We start from the raw sequence: 19,731 nt of genomic DNA on the forward strand, positions 1-19,731 counted from the left end.
AGGTTGGCATGCATTGTATCTCACTCTTTAAAAAACACTTTCATCATGTTGGAGGGCAGGGAAGGGAATGTACAGAGCAATTATGAACAATGGGAATGCAAAAATCACTCATAATTGAGAAGAAAAATGAGCATACGGGTTTCTAAGGCTATTGAAAAAAAGGACTCTGTTTGGCAACCAATCTGTGAGCAGCCACTGAGGAAAAGCTGTCCAGGGTTTTACGGGCATAGTTATGTAGGGTAGGAGTACAGGTTTTTCACATCTCTGACCACTGTAGCTATTCTGAGAAAACTTTGTCATTTAGACCTGGCCCCTGCAGACACTGACTTTCGCTTAAGTTTAACTTACGTCATTACCTGTTTAAATAAAACCATAATAATGGTGTCTACGTCATGTTTTGCACAAATTTAACAATTTAAGTTACACTGGTGCAACTTTTTTGTGTAAACAAGGGGCAAATGTGGATTAAGACTGAAAAGATGATTCATTGGATCTTGGGACAGAACTGTTTCTCCATTTTCTACTAAGCTACACTGTTCTTCCTGAAACAGCTTGGCCAAAGAATTAAATTTGGGTGCCACAAAATAATAACAACAATAATAAATAATAAAATAGTGGAAGGCAGGACCTCAGTTTCTGTTTTCAACTACAATTTATTGATTTAGGCTCAGATCTTCAAGGGTTTTTAGGCACCTAACTCCCACTGAAATCAAAGGGAGTTAGGTGGCTAAAAACCTTTGAAGATCTAGGCTCCAGATCCTTGGTTTGTATCTCCTCTTAAATAATATTTTTTAAACGTCTGATTATTTAAACACCTTCCCTGGGATGTCAGTAGAAATGTGGATGAAACAAGTACAAAAACTGCAGGACAGTATCTGTTTTGTCCTGTGTTTTATACTTCAAAATGTAAACTTGTCTTTGTGAGAAAAACTCACATTTTTTGAGTCTTAAAATTTGGAAGTGCCTTTGAGTTGCCATTCAGATATTCGTGCCATTATTACAGTTCATATCAGTGTTTATATTTAAATCCTAGTATTCAAAAGACACATTTGATGAACTAGGAGTGAAGTTGGATTTCTCTGTCACTGTGTATATCTTTCTTATAACTTAAATGAACTGTAAGCATTTCTTTATTCTAAGTAATTAGGGGCTATTGTTTGGATTTTACTGTATAAAGCAAGCACCAAAGCAAAATGGCTGCCTTTTCTGTAGCGTTGCAGTGTAACTTCAGTGTTAACTTACGTGGCCTAGTGCATTTTATAGTCTTAAAACCAGTTCATTCTGTTTTACTTCAAGCTTAGTCACCTTCAGGCACAGCAGGCTGCGTTGATTAAGTCTGCTGTTCCGCCTTTAAGCACTGCTAGATTGTAGCCACTAGCAACCAGGCTGCAATAATTTCCCTTTGATGACATCATCGACTGTGGAAGAACCCAGTTGCTGCAAGAAGCCAGCACACAGTCCAAATCCTGATCAAATATGGCAGCTTCCCAGCCTGCTGCTGTTGTATAAGAAATGGTTCGGTTGTTCTGAACTAACAAACACTCTTTTTGTTTGTTACGCTCATGGATGTATCTTCTGATCCTTATTTACCATACGATGGGGGAGGAGACAACATTCCACTAAGAGAATTGCATAAAAGAGGTATAATGAATTTACGTTATGATTCAATTTCTTGTGTGTTTGCGTGTCTGTGTGGTAGGTTGTTTTCAAATTTGAAGCAGAGCTTTTAATCGCTGCATCACTTTGTTTAGCTTGTTTTTGTAGGAAAAGAATCTAGCCCTTACTGATCCTTGTACTGTCCTTGATTGTTTTCTCTGTGGGCGGATTAGTCCTGCTTCACATCACATTAGCTAGTGACTCCATTTTCAGTGTGCGATAGCCTTTTTAAACTTCTCCTCCGTTTCACCAAGAAAATAAACGTATGAATTTTTTGTAGCTTACCATGACCAAACTGGTGGAAATTTATAAAGGAAGCAATTTCTTTTAGATAACTTAAAGGGACTATCGATTACCTTGGGCTTGGAAGTTTCTGTACATGCTTTCAGAGTTAACTCCTTCCTGGCATGTCTGAGATTTAAAAGAAACAGTATCAAAGTACAATATATTAATTAAAACAACATCAGTGGGTTTTTTTAAGAGATACCTGGTTGTGCAGTTGATACTTTCAATATTTGCACTTCAAGTACGTAAAAGGTTTTTATAAAGAGGATGGTGGTGAATTGTTCCTCTTATCCACTGAGGACAGGATAAGAAGTAACGGGCTTAAATTGTAGAAGGGAGATTTAGGTTAGACACTAGGAAAAAATTCCTAACTATAAGAGTAGTTAAACACCGGAACAAATAACCTATGGGGATTGTAGAATCTCTGTCATTGGAGGTTTTTAAGACTAGGTTAGACATACACCTGTCAGGGATGGTCTAGATAATTCTTAGTCCTGCCTCAGTGCAGGGGACTAGACTAAGTCTATTGAGGTCCCTTCTAGTCCTACATTTCTATGATTCTCTTGCTCACAGGATATTAGGATTTTAAAATTAATGTAATGTCATTCCCAGTGTTGATAAAAATCTCTTTTTATTTGCATGGGCACAGCCTTTTATTTCTTACAATACATTATAGGTGTTAAAGCAAAATATGTGTAAAGATTTGGTGTAGTATTGATGAGATAAGTAGATTCTATTACAGTGGAAATAGAATGAAATCAGACCTTCAAAGTCAGGAAAAAAGTCTCCTTTGATTGGTTCTCTCAGGTCTGTCAGGTTGAACTTTTCTGCTCAAAAAGGGATCTCTGCTAATTAAGTACTGTAGGCCTTTCTCAATTTAGTTTTTTCTTGAAGTTGGTTAATGTAAAATTGAAATGTTATCAGTATTTGCTTTAGAAAACTATGTTTTGTGTTGGAATTTGAGAACCGATAGCTTGAGAATAATAGCTTGATTTACATAAAATGAATTGTTGTTCTGGATGGTATGGAAATTCTAAGTTATTCTTTAATCTTTCCACTTAAGCTTTTATTTCTACGAAGAAGTAATTAGGCCGTGCGTTTGCTTATTCAGCATTTGCAGCTTGGATTTCAGTGCTTGTTATGAGTAGCTTTTGTGATTCCTTAGATAATGTGCAATAAGCTACATTAGAACTAGTTGCCTTTCCTGTTGTACAGTGTGTATCTGAAGAAATTAAAATGTGCTTGTCTTAACTATTACTTTTTGAACATGAATGTTCTCTGACCAGATTGCCTTTGTGCTGGATTATTTTGCAGGCTGGTTTATAGAAATCAATTGTGAAGATTTGCTGACAATATTTTGTTGTTCTACAGCAGATTGTTTGGCTTTTTTGATTGCCTGACATCACAGAATGTAGTTTTGCAATAATTCTGTCAAGAAGAAATAAAGATGAAATCTTCAAGACACTCCATATAATTTGTCATGTTTTACCTTTGTGCATTTTAATTAAGCATTTTAACAGAATAGGCTGTAGTTTTCTAGGCAATTATTACACATTTAGGGTGATGATATAGGTCATAAAGCCAAAGGCAGAGGAACTCGCAATGCCCACTGAGGGAAGTAATCCTGTAAAATGCTCTGTCTGGCGTGTCTTTATTGCTCTTACAAAACACAATTTACTCACCCTCTAAAGAAAACCATTCCGGGCTGTACTGAGTATTGATAAGATGGTGACATCACTTGCAGCCAACCAGAAAGCTCCAAGTGTGATTCAAGCCATTTTATAATTTTTGATCAATATTCATGATACTTCAGTTTGGAGTAACTTGAGATTGGAAAAAAAAAAAACAGGAGTACTTGTGGCACCTTAGAGACTAATAAATTATGATAATGTCACTTGAATAAATATGTAGACATATTTATGTGGACAGAAAGAAATGGAGTACTTGTGGCACCTTAGAGACTAACCAATTTATTTGAGCATGAGCTTTCGTGAGCTACAGCTCACTTCATCAGATGCATCTGATGAAGTGAGCTGTAGCTCATGAAAGCTCATGCTCAAATAAATTGGTTAGTCTCTAAGGTGCCACAAGTACTCCATTTCTTTTTGCGAATACAGACTAACACGGCTGTTACTCTGAAATATGTGGACAGAGTTGGCATCGGGCTTTGTTGCAAGGATAGGTTCCTGGGTTAGTGTTTTTCTTGTGTGGTGTGTGGTTGCTGGAGAGTATTTGCGTCAGGTTGAGGAGCTGTCTGTAAGCGAGGACTGGTCTGTCTGTTTGCTACCCAAGATCCATAAACCTGGAAATCCTGGACGCCCCATCATCTCAGGCATTGGCACCCTGACAGCAGGATTGTCTGGCTATGTGGACTCTCTCCTCAGGCCCTACGCTACCAGCACTCCCAGCTATCTTCGAGACACCACTGAGTTCCTGAGGAAACTACAATCCATCGGTGATCTTCCAGAAAACACCCTCCTGGCCATTATGGAAGCCCTCTACACCAACATTCCACACAAAGATGGACTACAAGCTATCAGAAACAGTGTCCCTGATAATGTCACGGCAAACCTGGTGGCTAACCTTTGCGACTTTGTCTTCAACCACAACTGTTTCACATTTGGGGACAATATACACCTTCAAGTCAGCGGCACTGCTATGGGTACCCACATGGCCCCACAGTATGCCAACATTTTTATGGTTGACTTAGAACAACGCTTCCTTAGCTCTCGTCCCCTAACGTCCCTACTCTACTTGTGCTACATTGATGACATCTTCATCATCTGGACCCATGGAAAAGAAGCCCTTGAGGAATTCCACCATGATTTCAACAATTTCCATCCCACCATCAACCTCAGCCTAGACCAGTCCACGCAAGCGGTCCATTTCCTGGACGCTACTGTGCTAATAAGCGATGGTCACATAAACACCACCCTGTACCGGAAACCTACTGACCGCTATACTTACCTACATGCCTCCCAGCTTCCATCCAGGACACACCATATGATCCATTGTCTATAGCCAACCTCTAAGATACAACCGCATTTGCTCGAATCCCTCAGACAGAGACAGACATCTACAGGATCCTTGTCAAGCGTCCTTAAAACTACAGTACCCACCTGCTAAAATGAAGAAACAGATTGACAGAGCCGGAAGAGTACCCAGAAGTCACCTACTACAGGACAGGCCCAGCAAAGAAAAAAACAAAATGCCACTAGCTGTCACCTTCAGCCCTCAACTAAAACCTCTCCAACGCACCCAAATGTGCTTTATAGTACAGTAAATATAAATGTTAAAGTGAATATATGGTCTGAACTTCCTTTAATTTGGCTGTAGGCTGTACTCTTCTTATGCTATACTCGACTCAACCTCAATTCTTCTTATGCTCCCTGTTGTACTAATCTAAAATTAAAGAGACATTGTCAATTTGAAATCCAGCCAATGCCAAAAAAAGTGTTAAAAATACTGCACAGTCAGGAAAATGGGTTTTAGATGCTGAAATGGGACTGCTCCTGTGTGTGAAGTAAAGTGCATGTGTGTTTGATGGATCGTGGCCAACTGACTATGCAAAGTACTGTCAAGTGCATAAGTAAAAATCTTTCTTTTATCTAATCTTTCAATTTTAATAATCTTAGGTGTTACTTTCCTCTGTAATATGTTTTTAAAAAAATTCAGACTATACAGTGTGTTCGTTTTATTTCTTAGGAAAACTATGCCTTTAAGTACTTGACTACTGTTAATTTTTCCCTTAGATGTCATGTGTAATTAATAATGGAAGGAGTTTTACTTGAAGTACTACAGTACTGAATTATAAGATGATACTGAGTCTGTCCAACATGAAGATTTTTACTGGTAATTTACATCACTTTTTTTCTCTTGAGCTCAATTTTGCACCATTTTTGACAGTCAGACTCTTTAGATATTTCCAAAGTATCAGGAGTTCTCTTGCCTGCCAGCTTGTCGCAGATACGCTCACCAAGTTTGATGTTTCCTGGTTGTCCTGAAGGGGAGTGTGCATCTTTACCATTTACTCAGATTCCCAATTTTAAAAAACAAACACAATGCACGTAATGGGCCTGATCGCTGAAATCAGTGGAAAAACTCAGATTGACTTAAGTAAGCATTGGATCAGGCTGCACATAACACATGTGCAGCAACTTATTTAAAATGTGTTTTGAAGTTCTTAAACAAAACTATTTAAGAGATCTAGCATTTGACTTGTGTGACTTATTTACTAGCTATGGTACTTACTTGAATACTGCGTATGATAAAAGTGTCCGTCTTACTGTAAGGTCTGAAATTTGATCTATGATGTCAGTGTTTTTATAAATCTAGGGAAATGTTTTTTCCAATGTGAGACAGCACAGTAACTGACAGCATTATTAATTACTATGGTATATTTGAGGCACCCTTCACCATGGTACCTAAGTATATTTTACATGGCTTTAATTACATTATCAGCATTCACATTAAGGGAGCAAACCCAACAAATTCCCCCTATTGCAGTGGTTCTCAAACTTTTGTACTGGTGGTCCCTTTCACATAGCAAGCCTCTGAGTGTGATGCCCCTTCTAAATTAAAAACACTTTTGTATCTATTTAACACCATTAAAAATGCTGGAGACAAAGCGGGTTTGGGGTGGAGGCTGACAGTTTGCAACCCCCCGTGTAATAACCTTGTGACCCCCTGAGGGGTCCCGACCCCCAGTTTGAGAACCTCTGCTCTATTGCCTGTAGATATCAGATAGAGATATAATTATCTAAGAAGAACTTGAGTCACATTCTTCATACATACGTACAAAACCTCAGAACAGAATAATATCTACTTGTGTGGCTAGTCTTTACCCTTGCATGGGGCTCTTGATTATAGACACATCTAATGTCTGGTGTGGGGTGGGTGGTCTGGAAGCTAGCTACCATAGAGCTTTAAGGCCACACTGTGACTTTCCATATTCATGTGTGTAGGAGATGTGTGCACGCACCCATCCAAAGCTAGAATTTGTTCCTGGGTGATTTTATCTATAATGGAAGAAGAGTCATAAAAAGAGTTGTTTAGGCTGAACATGGATGAGATGACAAATTCAGAGCCAGGATGAGTAGGGAGAGGCTGTGACTGAAGAGGTCTCCAGTGTAATTTACAGATCTTGGGAGACTTGTCTGGCTTAGATTTTGAATAGCCAGGTTTCTTGGGCTGCCCTCCGGACCCAAGAACTGTGTGTGCTATGGCCTTGGCCTCAGCCCCAACATGCCCCCTCCTTTGCCAGGGTACAAAATGGGTTTGAGGCTCTTATGCTATGGGTTCATCAAATTGACTTTGCCAATTGACAGAATCCATTAGCCAGAATTATTTTAGTGTCTAGTTACGGTTTATCTGGATGCTTTGCCCTGTGTGATTGGTAATGGTTTATGTTTGGCAGTTTATAATAGGTATCCCCAGACTCAGAAGGTATATCTGGCCTGGATATGTAGCCAAATGTCATGACTGCCATAAGCTCACTTGTAGATCTCCTCTGTTGGATCGTGCCTTTGGCCCTGCAAGAAGGTTAATAAATAAGTACTGTGTAGTAGGCTATATGTATCTTGCATGTGACGCTTTGAAACTTGGTCATTGTTGGTTCCCCATCACTGACAATTTTAAATTTATTGGATGTGTTTCTAAAAGATACGCTGTAGGAATTATTCTGGGGAAGTTCCACGGGTGGTGTTATATTGGCGGGAAGAGCAGATGATCACAGTGATCCTTTCTGGCCTTGGAATATATGTATCTGTGAAATCTTTACCATACTATTTACATCTTTCTTTGTTTTTCCCAATCCATAGTCTGCATGTTGTCTATTTAGACCATGAACCTTTCAGGTTGGTGACCCATATATGGCTTCTTATATGTGTGTGTGAGATGCTGAGCACAGTGTGAGAACTAGATGAATAGTATTAAGTTATTATTTCCTTCCTAATCATGTATTTACCCTTCAGATAAACATTTCCCCCCCTGTTTGAAAAATAAAACAAACAATTCTTTTCTAGTGCATCAAAATGACAGAATAAGCGAGTGTTTTCTCTCACCTAAATATCAAACACTGAATAATCCTGATTTACATTTTTGTGCTCTACCATGTACAGCAGCTTTTTTGACTAACCTTTCCAGTATTGACTCCTTCTTTCCTCACCTCCTTATGTTCACCTACAGGTACCCCATAGAAGTAGGTTGTATGGACTCACCGGAAGTAAATGGAGGGCACAGCCTCTGGGTGTGTAGTTGCAGTCTTATAGACAGAGGAAGTGATTTTCCAAAAGGCTTTTGGTTTGTTATGCTGCCATTCACCCCTCTTTTTAGTCCTACTACTCTTGAATTTTTTTTTTTTTTTTGACTCTAGGTTTTTTGTTTTTGTTTTGTTCTGGTGGGTATGGGTGTTTGTCACACACTGCTGTGTACTTCTGGCTTTTCCTGTTCTCCAAGCCTTGTCCCAGGGAATCAGGCTTACTAGGTACTCTTTCTCAAGTAGAATGACAACCTATGTACACACCACAAAGATTTTGTTTTTAAGCGCTTCATTACTGCTATTTCTTTGACAGAAGACAGATAAAAATTTTAAATAAACTTTTGTCTGGTTTAATCAGAAGCTTAACGCTATCTCGTTGGATTGGTATAGAAATACACATATATATGGGCACAAATGTATAGCTGTTTTTTGTGGACTTTGTTTCTACTTTAAATGACCCAGAACCATGTGCACTGCACTTCAGGAGACCCCCCTCTGTGTCCCTTGTCAGCAATGACAGAGGTGAAGTAAGGCCAGGGGTTAGTATACTGCCTCTGAAAAGCCCCTCTTCCTTCTGATTTTAGCACTCAACAGGTTTTGATGATGATGTTAGGGAGGTAGGCTAATCCCCACCTCCGGTGTAGACTTACTAGCTTGATTTTCAATGACCGGCCAGTCACGCAGTTGAAATATTTTCCTCTTTCACCAGCATTCTTGACCACCCAGTGCTAACAGCTGGAACAGTAGTAACTAGCCATTTTGCAGGACAGAGTACTCCCATTAGAGATTGTCCCTGGAAAATGGGGATGGCTGAGCAGTGATAACTGTAGTATGGTAGGTTTCAGAGTAGCAGCCGTGTCAGTCTGTATCCGCAAAAAGAAAAGGAGTACTTGTAGCACCTTAGAGACTAACAGATTTATTTGAACATAAGCTTTCATGAGCTACAGCTCACTTCATCAGATGTAGTATGGTAGGCTCTTAAAGCATGTCCTTACTATAAGAGATAGTGTGCAGTAACTGGACTTTTGCTTAAGAGACCTGGGGTCTTTTCCTTGCTCTACCATTGACTCACTGTGTGACATTGTCCATCCTTTAGTTTCCCCATCTCTATGTGGATGCAACACATCCACTTCTTGAAAGTTCTTGAGATCTGTGAATGTATAAGTGCTAAACATTATTAGTATCATTCCTGTCTAACTGTGCCTGTGACAGGTATAGATATGTCCAAACTTTGTCCAGCTGAGGGATGTGTTGACAGTTTGAGCAATACATCCAGTTTGCATAAGTTAAGAGTAGGTTGTGCCTTATTCTCAGACTGAGATGGAGCATGTCATTCTGGTATGTGTGATCATCAGAGGTTATACATAAGTTTTAAAAACGAGGTGACCTTGGGCTTCATTATTGAATTCCCTGGACCTTGTTTACTCCACAGGCCACACTTGCCTGAGGTCATGTCTACACTAGAAACGCTGTGCTGCTGTAGCATAGACACTTACTACGGTGGCTTCTTCCACTGTGTGGTAAATCCATTGCTGTGGTAAATCCAGCTTTCCAAGAGACCGTAGCTAGGTCAACAGAAGAATTCTTTAGTTGACCTAGTGCTGTCTGTGCTGGAGTTTGGGTTGGGTTATGTCTCGCAGGAGTATGAATTTTTCATACCCTTGAGCGATGTTGCTGGGTCCACCTAACTTTCCTGTGTAGACCAGCCTTCAGTTTTGTCTGTAGTTTTTTTACTGATCCTCACTGGGTAATAAGAGGGCTATCTTTCAGTACCTGTAAGTGATGCACATAAGTGACATGTTTGGGTAGCTGTGCAGATGCAACAGTGATGGGTAATGTTACAAACACCTAGACAAATAGATACCTGTAGTTTCCATTGATTGATTATAAAGCGAATAGTGCATGTGTCCTAGGTGTTAGCCTCCTGCTGCCCACCATTGTTATCTGAGCCAAGAAAGAGTATGGCAAGCAAGGAGTGTAGCTGTGCTTGTGGTGTGGCGATTGGGAGTGGCAAGTATGTCATAAAAATACTTTTCTTCTGCTTGAAATAATATTTACTGAAATGTGTGCAAACCTTTCCCCCGCCAGCTCATACTTGTAAATCAATTTAAACAGAATGCATTGGTGCCTTCTGTGGGATTTCATGTCATGGAATGTGGGGGCAGGAACCTGCTGTGTCCTCTTCCCCCCCAACCCAAGACACTGGACAGCAGTTCCCCTGAAGCCTTCACACCCTGGCATTCATGGGCAGGAGCCCACCAGAACCACCTTGCTGTATACAGTGCTATAAAATCCCTCCTGGCCAGAGGCAAAATCCTTTACAGGTGAAAGGGTTAAGAAGCTGAGGTAACCCTGCTGGCACCCTGACCCAAAATGGCCAATGAGGGGACAAGATTCTTTCAAATCTGGAGGGGGGGGGGCAGAACAAAGGGGTTGGGCTGTCTGTGTGATGCTTTTGCCGGGAACAGATCAGGAATGCAAGCCTTCCAACTCCTGTAAAGTTAGTAAATAATCTAGCTAGAAAATGCATTTGATTTTCTTTTGTTTAAGTAAGCTGTGCTGGAGGGAATGTGTATTCCTGTTTTTGTGTCTTAAGGTTTTGCGTAGAGGGATTCTCTATGTTTTGAATCTGATTACCCTGTAAGGTATTTACCATCCTGATTTTACAGAGGTGATTCTTTTACCTTTTCTTTTTAAGAACCTGATTGATTTTTCATTGTTCTTAAGATCTAAGGGTTTGGGTCTGTGTTCACCTATACCAATTGGTGAGGATTATTATCAAGCCTTACCCAGGAAAGGGAGTGTAGGGCTTGCAGAGGGAAGGGGGATATTTTGAGGGAAGACGTCTCCAAGTGGTCTCTTTCCCTGTTCTTTGTTTAAAACGCTTGGTGGTGTTCAAGGACAAGGAAAAGTTTGTACCTTGGGGAAGTTTTTAACCTAAGCTAGTAAGAATACGCTTAGGGGATCTTTCATGCAGGTCCCCACATCTGTACCCTAGAGTTCAGAGTGGGGAAGGAACCTTGGCACCTCCACTGAGGGCTTATCCCATAAGTGAAAACTTAATAGCTGACCTTTTTTTTTTTTTTTAAATAACCTATTTCCATAATCTAGAAATGGGCCACGGATGCTTTCCAAACCTCCTGATAGCAATTTTTAACTGTACTGAGCTGTGAAAGGACAACAGAGGATGACAGTTGAGCTCCTGAGGGGGGAATGAAACAGCCCTGAGGAGATATTCAGGAGGAAGTGAGACAATAAGCATTAAAAACGTGTAATGGAAATACAATATAAGAAGGATTATAAAACAGGCTGCTGTGCAGAGCTCATCGTGGAGCTGCAAGGCCAGAAAACCTACATAAGAGGTCCCCTCAACAGGGTGAAGCACATGGCAATCATGGCCTAAGAGGTTGACACACCTGATTGCTACCAGTTTTGGTAGATCAATTGTCAGGGTTTTTGTCATGGAGGTTTATGCTTCTATCAAGAGGGTGCCGCTGCTCCTGATCATAAAGCTTGGTAATGGACAGGAGATTATTGAGGGATTTGTATTGTTGGGGTTCCCAAATTGTATTGGCACCATTGGTGGGACCCATGTGCATATCTTTGCCCCCTATACAAGGCCTCAGCGTTCATCAACAGAAAAGGGTATTTCTCCATAGTGCTGCAAGGCCTGGCTGGTCACCATGGCAGGTTCATTAATATTAATGTGGGGTGGTCTGGAAAAGACTGTGGTACTAGTATCTTTAGAAACTCAAACCTGTTTTCTGCAATGAGAAATAGAACTTTTGCTCTCAGGACCACTGTGGACATAAATTGTGTTGTGATTTCTATTGTCGTTCTGGAGACTCATCTTATCCTCTGCTTCCCTGATCTGTGAAGCCTTTTACTGACACTTGGTTAGAAAAAAGGACCTGTTTAACTAGCTGCAGAATGACAGTGGTGTGTACATTTGGAAGACTGAAGGGAAGGTAGGGGTAGCTCATGACTGGAGGCTGCTGAGGAATAGCTGCCTCATAAGATAGGTGCTTGCTGTGTTTTGCACATTTATGAGAGAAAGGGAGACAGCTTCATAGATGGGTGGGAGACAAAGGTTGTGAGACTTTCTGAACAGCCAAATAGATTGCTAAAGGTTACCATTGGTCACGGACACAAGATCAAGGATGCATTGTGTTCCTACTTTAAGGTTAGGTTGATTTTATTGTTCCTTGGGTAAGAATTTAATTATGCTTTGTGCAAGGATTTTATTACTCTTTCAACTGAGTTGTAAATAATAAAGAATTTCACTGAACATCATACAGTGTAAATTTAAAACCAATGGAATTGTGGCAAGACACGCAAGTGCTGAGTGCACACATGATTGTGCTGATGAGGTCACAAATGTGTAAGGTGGGGCTGAAACAGTTCTCCATGTCTTGGGATGTGGCATGGCAAGCAATATAGTTGAAGGAATTTCACTGTTCTTTGTCTTGGGATCTGCAGTAGTGAGGAAAGGTCAGTTCCCTGTAGCTGGGGAAAGGACGAAGTACTTCCAGTATATACAGTGTTTTCAAGGGGCTGCAGGACATGGCTAGGTTAGGGTGATGGCCATGAACATAGTGTCACCATTTTCTCAAGCAGAGATGTCTGCCTGTTCATCATCCCCAGAATCTGTGAGAGCATCTTCTCTCTCTTCTTGGTATCATGTTGAAGGAAACCATCCCTCCACTCTTTTGTATTCTTCTCTCTTCTCCGGGATGCAGCCACAAGGCCACTAAACGTGCCCTCTTGTGTCCTCTTTCTCATCCCCAAAACACTTGTCAGGCATTCAGCCACGGATAATGGTCCTGTCCATGGGGATAGTGATGTATCAGGTGCCAGAGGGGCAAAGAAATAGCACAGTAGCTACTGTCCCAATTCTAGCCTCTGTGCCAGCAATGATAAAATGTTGCTTTTTCTTCAGGTTTGGAATTCTATTCTCATGGGCTTGCCCTGGCCTGCCATGAATAATTGTTCTGAACTCAAGGGATTAACAATGCTGAGAGTGTGATTAAAAATAACCATGAATGTCTTACAATCCTATGTATTTTGAAATATGGCTGTTGCCCAATTTATCTCATAAAATGTAAAGGTAGCTAAAAGCTCACAGCATTTGTCAAATTGTGAATTCAAGTACTTCTCCTACTGTCTTTTCTTATTCTGTATCTGATGTTACAGTAAACATGCTTGCCATGCAATGTGTTTGATTCTTTTTAACCCACCCCCCACTGTGTGGCCATCTTGAGCAGGGACAAGGCAGTTGACCAGGAGTGAGAGGGAGCATTAAGCAGCACAGGAAGGTGGTGGTAGTGGGGCACATGTTTGGGGGATTTAATGTTTCAGAGAAATAAACACTTTGGAGCTTAAATTCTCTGGCATGGATTCTATTTTGAGCACCCCGGGGGAGGGTGGGCAGATAAAAGCCAAGCAAGTGGAGAGAAGCTCCTAGCTCATATCTGCCCAACTTAGTGGCACCATGATGGTACCCAAAACACGGTGTTTAAAACACACAATACTTAAAGGAAGAGGTCCCCTCCCAGGCATTGTCAAACTTGTTTTCTGTCTGGGTTTGGGGCTCTCCCTGGTCTTCAGTGCTGAGCCTGCCTCTGAGGTTTTTCAAGTTGAAGAGATCCTGGCTATCCATGGCAATCCCCACCTATTCACGATGCTTTTCAGGGCCTACTTGGGTTTATTTGTTGCTGTGCAGAATGTACCAGGATTCAGTGGTGGCCTCCCTTGCGAGAATCCAGCCTAGTTCCTAATAGGCGCATATCTCCCAAGGTTTTGTTATTGTGCTTGGCATTTTTATAACTGCTAGAGTGTCTTTCATTTGTTGCGGTACTGTACTGCACCTGGGAGTGCCCTCTCTCCTGCCTTTGATTGGATATCCTCTCGTACCTCTTGGCATTCTGGTGACTGCTCTTAGATGGGACTGGACCTGCTCCTCTTCCCAAAGGCCAAGAAAGTGCATATCTGTACATGGAGCATGGCTTCTATAATCGTGATGTTACTCTGGGTTTGTGAACTCACCATGAGCTAGAATCACAATGGGGTACATCTGGCTGTACTCCAGCGTTTAATCAGGGAGATGACATCCAGTGAAGATTACCCTAGAGAATTAGAGCACAAGGGCATGTAAGTAAACAGACACTGCAGTCCAGGAGAGCAGCAGTGCCGTGTGGGATAGCGGTGGGAGGACTGCCAGAAGCAAAACAATTAGTTCAAAATGGGGATGCGGTCACACACAACTTATTGTGGGGTAACTCATTCCATATTTGAGTAAATCTGCTTCTAAAGTGGATTAATTACAGTAAAACCTTTGTTATCCGGCATGTTGGGGGGGTTGGGGGTGCTGGTTAGTCAAAAATTCCGGTTAACTAAGAGTTATACTGACCAATGGAGGGAGGGAGTTTGGGTGTGGGAGGGGGCTGGGGGTTGGGCCGCAGGAGGGGTTTTGGGATGCCAGCTCTGGGCAGTGCTCACCTTGGGCAGCTCCCCACAAGCAGCGACGTGTCCCTCAGCTCCTAGGGCCAGTGGGAGCTGCAGAGCCAGCGCTTGGGGTGGGGGCAGCACACCGAGCCCCCATGGCCGTTCCTCTGCCTAGGAGCAGCAGGGGCAACTGGACACCTGGCAGCCCTACTGAAGATTTGTATTGGGAGATATCAGAAATGCCGATTTCTAGAACTTTCCAGTTGGGAAAGTGGCAGATAATGCCGCGTTTACTGCAATATGAAATGAAATGACAGATAATTTGAGGAAAAAATCTCTTGTGTGGAGGCAAGGCAGTTTATCCCCCCAAAATTCAATCCAAAGTAACTTTCAAGTGCAGAGAAGCCCTCAATCTTTGACGAGCTTCTCCTTGCAGCTTCTTTCTCAAACGTCACGTGACAATGGGGAAGAGTAACTCCATATAGATTCTAATGCCCCCAGAGGTGAGGTTTCCTTACATAGTTTTGGGTCTAGAGAGGGAGAGGAGAGGCGCTGGCTAGGCTAGTCTTGAACTGCTTTCTGCAGCTGTTCTGCTAGCTCTGGCTTGTGTTTTCTCTCACACAAGTAAGGCACTACTACAATATAAATATGCAATAAGAGATCACTGCCATTTGGGCCCATTTTCCCTTTTTTACTTCCTCTCAGGCAACAAGTACTGCAAAGCATAGTCATCGTCGGCTATCCCTCGATATGAGGATGATGTCTGCCGGGGGAAAAAGTCATTGGTGAGACTTAAAATGACTTGAGGAGTCCAAGTCATGCTTTCCAGGTTTTTCCACATATGTGACAGGCGGTTGCATAAAGAAAGCACAGCTGCTGGCCAGGATGCTGTACCCTTTCCTGCCTCCTCTGCCATTTCTCAGCCTCTTGAGCAAGGCGATTCTCTTCGAAATAGGCTGAGTCTTGATGCATGATGCAACACCATTGCAGTTTATTGCCAGCCAGCTCTTCCCAATTTGTGGAGTCAATGCCTCCCTTCTTAAGACAGACTTTCAGGGTGCCCTTGTAGTGTTTCCTATGTCCCCCACGAGTCCTCTTACCATGACTAAGTTGAGAAAATAGGACTTGTTTTGGAAGACAAGTATCAGCCTTCGGCACTCAGTGACAAGCCCAATGAAGTTGATGTTTCATAATCTTCGCCTCAACACTGGTGATGTTAGCAGCAGAGAGAACATTGGCACTGGTGCAATGGTATTGCCACCTGATATGGAGACTCTTCCTAAGGCATAGAGGTTGGTACCACTCCAGACACTTAAGATATCTTCAGTATGTCACCCAGGTCTCGCACCCATAAGGAAGAGTGGGGCTGACTACTGCATTGTAGACCAGGATCTTAGTTTCCATCTGCTGATCTCTAAAGGCACAAACTTCTTTGCTTAGAACTTTGGAGTCCTGGGTTTCCAGTCCTGTTTTCATCAGAGGCCCTCCCTTGTACTTTGCTTATGTGGAGAACAGGTCCTGAATGGGTGGTTGCTGATGTGTTACGCATTTATGACTATTAACCTTGGTTCCTGCTTCTTACCTTCATGATGAGTCACTCTGTCAGTTACCAGTGACCACTGGTGCCTCCCTCTGCTTCAGTGATATGTACTGTAATCAGCAGTGGAACCTGTCTTGATGTGACCTCTGGTCTCAGAGGTGCGAGAGTAACCCAAGTTCTGTTGTGACTGAGGCCATGTACAATGGGGAGTTGAAGTTTTTGGGACCATGCTTCAAATGCCGATGTTGAGAAGAGGGGTAGGGAAAACAGTTACCAAATACCTGTTTGAAAACAAAGCCCTAAGTAATGTAACTTGACAGTTTTATGGTAGTTTCTGGTGAAGTCACAACAGTGCTGCGTGCTTAGCAAAATTAACAGTTCAGTCTCCAGAAACATCAAATGAAAATGTGCAAAGCATCCTTTGATCTCAATCAAATGAATCCATTTGTGTCAAGGGAGAGGAGCCATACTGGTGAATTATCTCAAGAGGATGTGTGATTTGTTAGAACAGAATCTGTAGTTGTCCCAAACCCGTAGCTGTGACAGCTTATTGGCTTAGGCCGAGATTTTCAAAAGTGGCAGGCTAACATTAGGCTCCAAAATCCATATTTTGACACCTGTGTGATTTTTCAAAAGTACTGAGCATGCATCTCCTCCCACTGTAGTCAATGGGAACTGTGAAGTGCTCTTTGTTATTAAAAGTCAATCATGTCCGTAAATATGGATTTTGGAGCCTAATTTTAGGTTCCTAGTTTTTGAAATCTCAACTTCAGTTAAGAGGGTAAAATTTTCAAAAAAGCCAAAGTCCCATTTTCAAAAGAGACGTGGGCCCAGATTTTTTAAAAAGTATTTACGTGTTGCTCCTTTAAGGTATCCAGATGTTTCAACATCTGACTTGGGAGCCTAAGTCTCATAGGCTTCTAAATACCAAGGAAAGCCAAAGTGCCCATGTCACTTTTGAGTGTTAGCACTGTTAAAATGGGTATTTAGAGTTGTAAAAATGTGCTTAGTGTTTCAATATTATTGAATGCTTGTAAATTGCTACATGTATTAATCTCACTTACAATGTGTGTGTCCCATGTTGTAAGGTGGTAATATTAGTGTTTGCATGGTAAGGGCATGTCTTCACTAGCTTTGTGAAGTGGTTTGAGCATTGGCCTGCTAAACCCAGGGTTGTGAGTTCAGCCTTTGAGGGGGCCATTTAGGGATCTGGGGCAAAAATTGGGGATTGGTCCTGCTTTGAGCAGAGGGTTGGATTAGATGATTTCCTGAGGTCCCTTCCAACCCTGACATTCTATGATTCTGTGACACGACAGAGCAACTTTCCAAAGGATACACTGGCACAGTGGATCCTATGTTTAACCTCCACATTAAGATTGTGTGAATTATGCAAAGCATAATTCACAGGTCAAGAGCGAAAAAATAATTGCTGCTGTGATTGCTATTCCCTTATATAGTCCAGTGTTATGTATTTGAGAAAAGGTTGATTTATTTTTTCCACGCTCCTCCTGTGCTCCTTCAATCTATTCATTGGAAGCATCTGTCTTGGGAGAATGCTGGTGCTGCCAAATGTGCCAGCTACACAGGAGCAGAGTGAAGGAGTGGTATGAGACTGGCTCTTTAGACAGCACTCCCAGCCTCTGCCTGACTGGGGAGTAAGGACCAGGCATGGGGCACTCAAACTTGATACACTGCTTTCTGGGTCCTTTGTTGCTATGTAGCTGCTAGGTCAGCTCTCTGTTTTAATCACTTTTATTGCTGCTTATGCTTGTTTTACAATAACCATCGGCTGTGAGACATTTGTAATCAAGGATCTAGGCAAGTAATAATGGTAATCTTAAAGGGACATCATCTACTTGAAATCTAGTTAGTTTCAACAATGAGTTTAAAGTAGTTTTAGACAACACACCTCACCTCTGCCAGTTTTTGTGATTTTTTGTTTTGTTTTTGTTTTTTACAGTCAAGTTTTCCTAAATTTAGTCCATTATGTGTAGTAAAACAATAATGAGAGCTACTCGTTTTTCACAGTATGCTACCGAACTTGCTCAAGAATCCACACAGAGAGTAATCAAGTAGCTTGCAGACTGTGTTGATGAATATTTAACCAATGGAAATACTAAGTCAGCACTGCTAAAATTCAGATTGCAGCTGAACACTAGAAATAAAATACTGACAGTAACAGCCATGGGCCTAAGCAAAGACCGTTGGAGGAGAAAATTCAGTAAATACTGAATATTCCAACAGCTGTCCTTTTTTACCTGCTTAAGATAATGATGTATAATGTGCACATTTAAAATAATAAACTTTTGTGGTCTTTTGGCTAAGGCCAAGTATAGCGCTTTTGGCACAGACACTGTCTCATACTATGTGTTCATACTGTTCCTAGCACAGTGAGGCTTGATTTGGAGCTAGAGCCTTGGGTGCTGTTTCAGCACAAATAAATTGAAATGATAAACCAGCTGAATTCTTACTGGAGTTATTGGTTATTTTCTGTTTCCTTAGTCTTTTACACTAACACATTTGAACAAACTACTAATTTGAAAAAATGTCTAGAAAGATGGTGGTGATTTGGGAAAAAAAATACAACCTCCCCCTACAATCAAAAACCTTTAATATATAGAAATTTTCCAAATGGAGATTGTATAAACATATATTTTTTGAAAATTAAAGCACTTACAGGGAAAGGTTTGTACAAACAATTATTCTATTGCAGAGTGTAATAATTTCTCATCCTTTCTCTGCCACAGGAACTCATTATACAATGACAAATGGAGGAAGCATTAATAGTTCAACACACTTACTGGACCTCTTGGATGAACCCATTCCTGGAGTTGGAACATATGATGACTTCCACACCATTGACTGGGTGCGAGAGAAGTGCAAAGACAGAGAAAGGCACAGACGGGTACTTGAGATCAATAACAATAATTAGAAATAACTTAATGTTGTGTATTTGGATTAAGGTCTGATCCAGCAACACATAACCATGTGCATAACTTTAAACATATGAATAGTTCCATTGGCTTCAGTCACATGCTTAAATCTCACCCACATGCTTACATGTATTGCTGGATTGGAGTCTCAGTCAATGAGATAGCATTATAGTTTAGGAATGCAAACAGTAATTTAAGGCATTGAAAACAGAGGCCATGTCCACAACAACCCCTCCTTCAGCCGCCAAATGTGGATGCATTTGTACCAGTATACACTTTTGTACTAGTATAGCTTCTTCCCATTCACTAAGGGAAATAAACTATACTTGTATAAGGCACTGCTATACTGGTATACTTATTTTGATTTAAAAAAAAATCTCACACTGAACCAAAATAGTTATCAATACAAAAATTGCATAGACCAGGCCTTAGTTTAAATGGAAAGTCTCTCTCCCACATCCCATCCCACAAACCTGCCCCATCCCACAAACCTATCTTCTCTCTTTTCATACTGGGCTCTTCTGAAAATCTTAACCCTTCAGGCTCCTAATCAGGAAAGCACATAAGCACCTACATAGATCCTGGGACTTAAGTTTTTTGCTGCATACAGATGC

The 19,731-nt window shown here is 41.3% G+C and overlaps 1 protein-coding gene across 9 annotated transcripts in view; it reads left to right on the top strand.

Annotated features, from left to right (window-relative positions):
• The window catches only part of CLCN3 (chloride voltage-gated channel 3), a 124,587-nt gene that overhangs the window by 60,872 nt on the left and 43,984 nt on the right, over positions 1 to 19,731 (top strand). For 5 of the 9 annotated variants that reach the window (XR_013345948.1, XR_013345947.1, XM_077815449.1 and 2 more), the window contains one exon: positions 18,932 to 19,089. Coding sequence is in view for 7 of the 9 variants with exons in the window: in XM_077815449.1 (XP_077671575.1) it covers positions 18,932 to 19,089 (158 nt within the window). In the remaining 2 variants the exon portion in view is untranslated. Of the gene's footprint in view, positions 1 to 1,452; positions 1,642 to 5,691; positions 5,794 to 15,719; positions 15,937 to 18,931; positions 19,090 to 19,731 lie in introns of those variants that run through there. The other 4 variants (XM_077815452.1, XM_077815457.1, XM_077815454.1 and 1 more) reach the window with 3 other exon arrangements.

Source organism: Eretmochelys imbricata, chromosome 4 (assembly GCF_965152235.1).
Source record: "Eretmochelys imbricata isolate rEreImb1 chromosome 4, rEreImb1.hap1, whole genome shotgun sequence".
NCBI lineage: Eukaryota > Metazoa > Chordata > Testudines > Cheloniidae > Eretmochelys > Eretmochelys imbricata.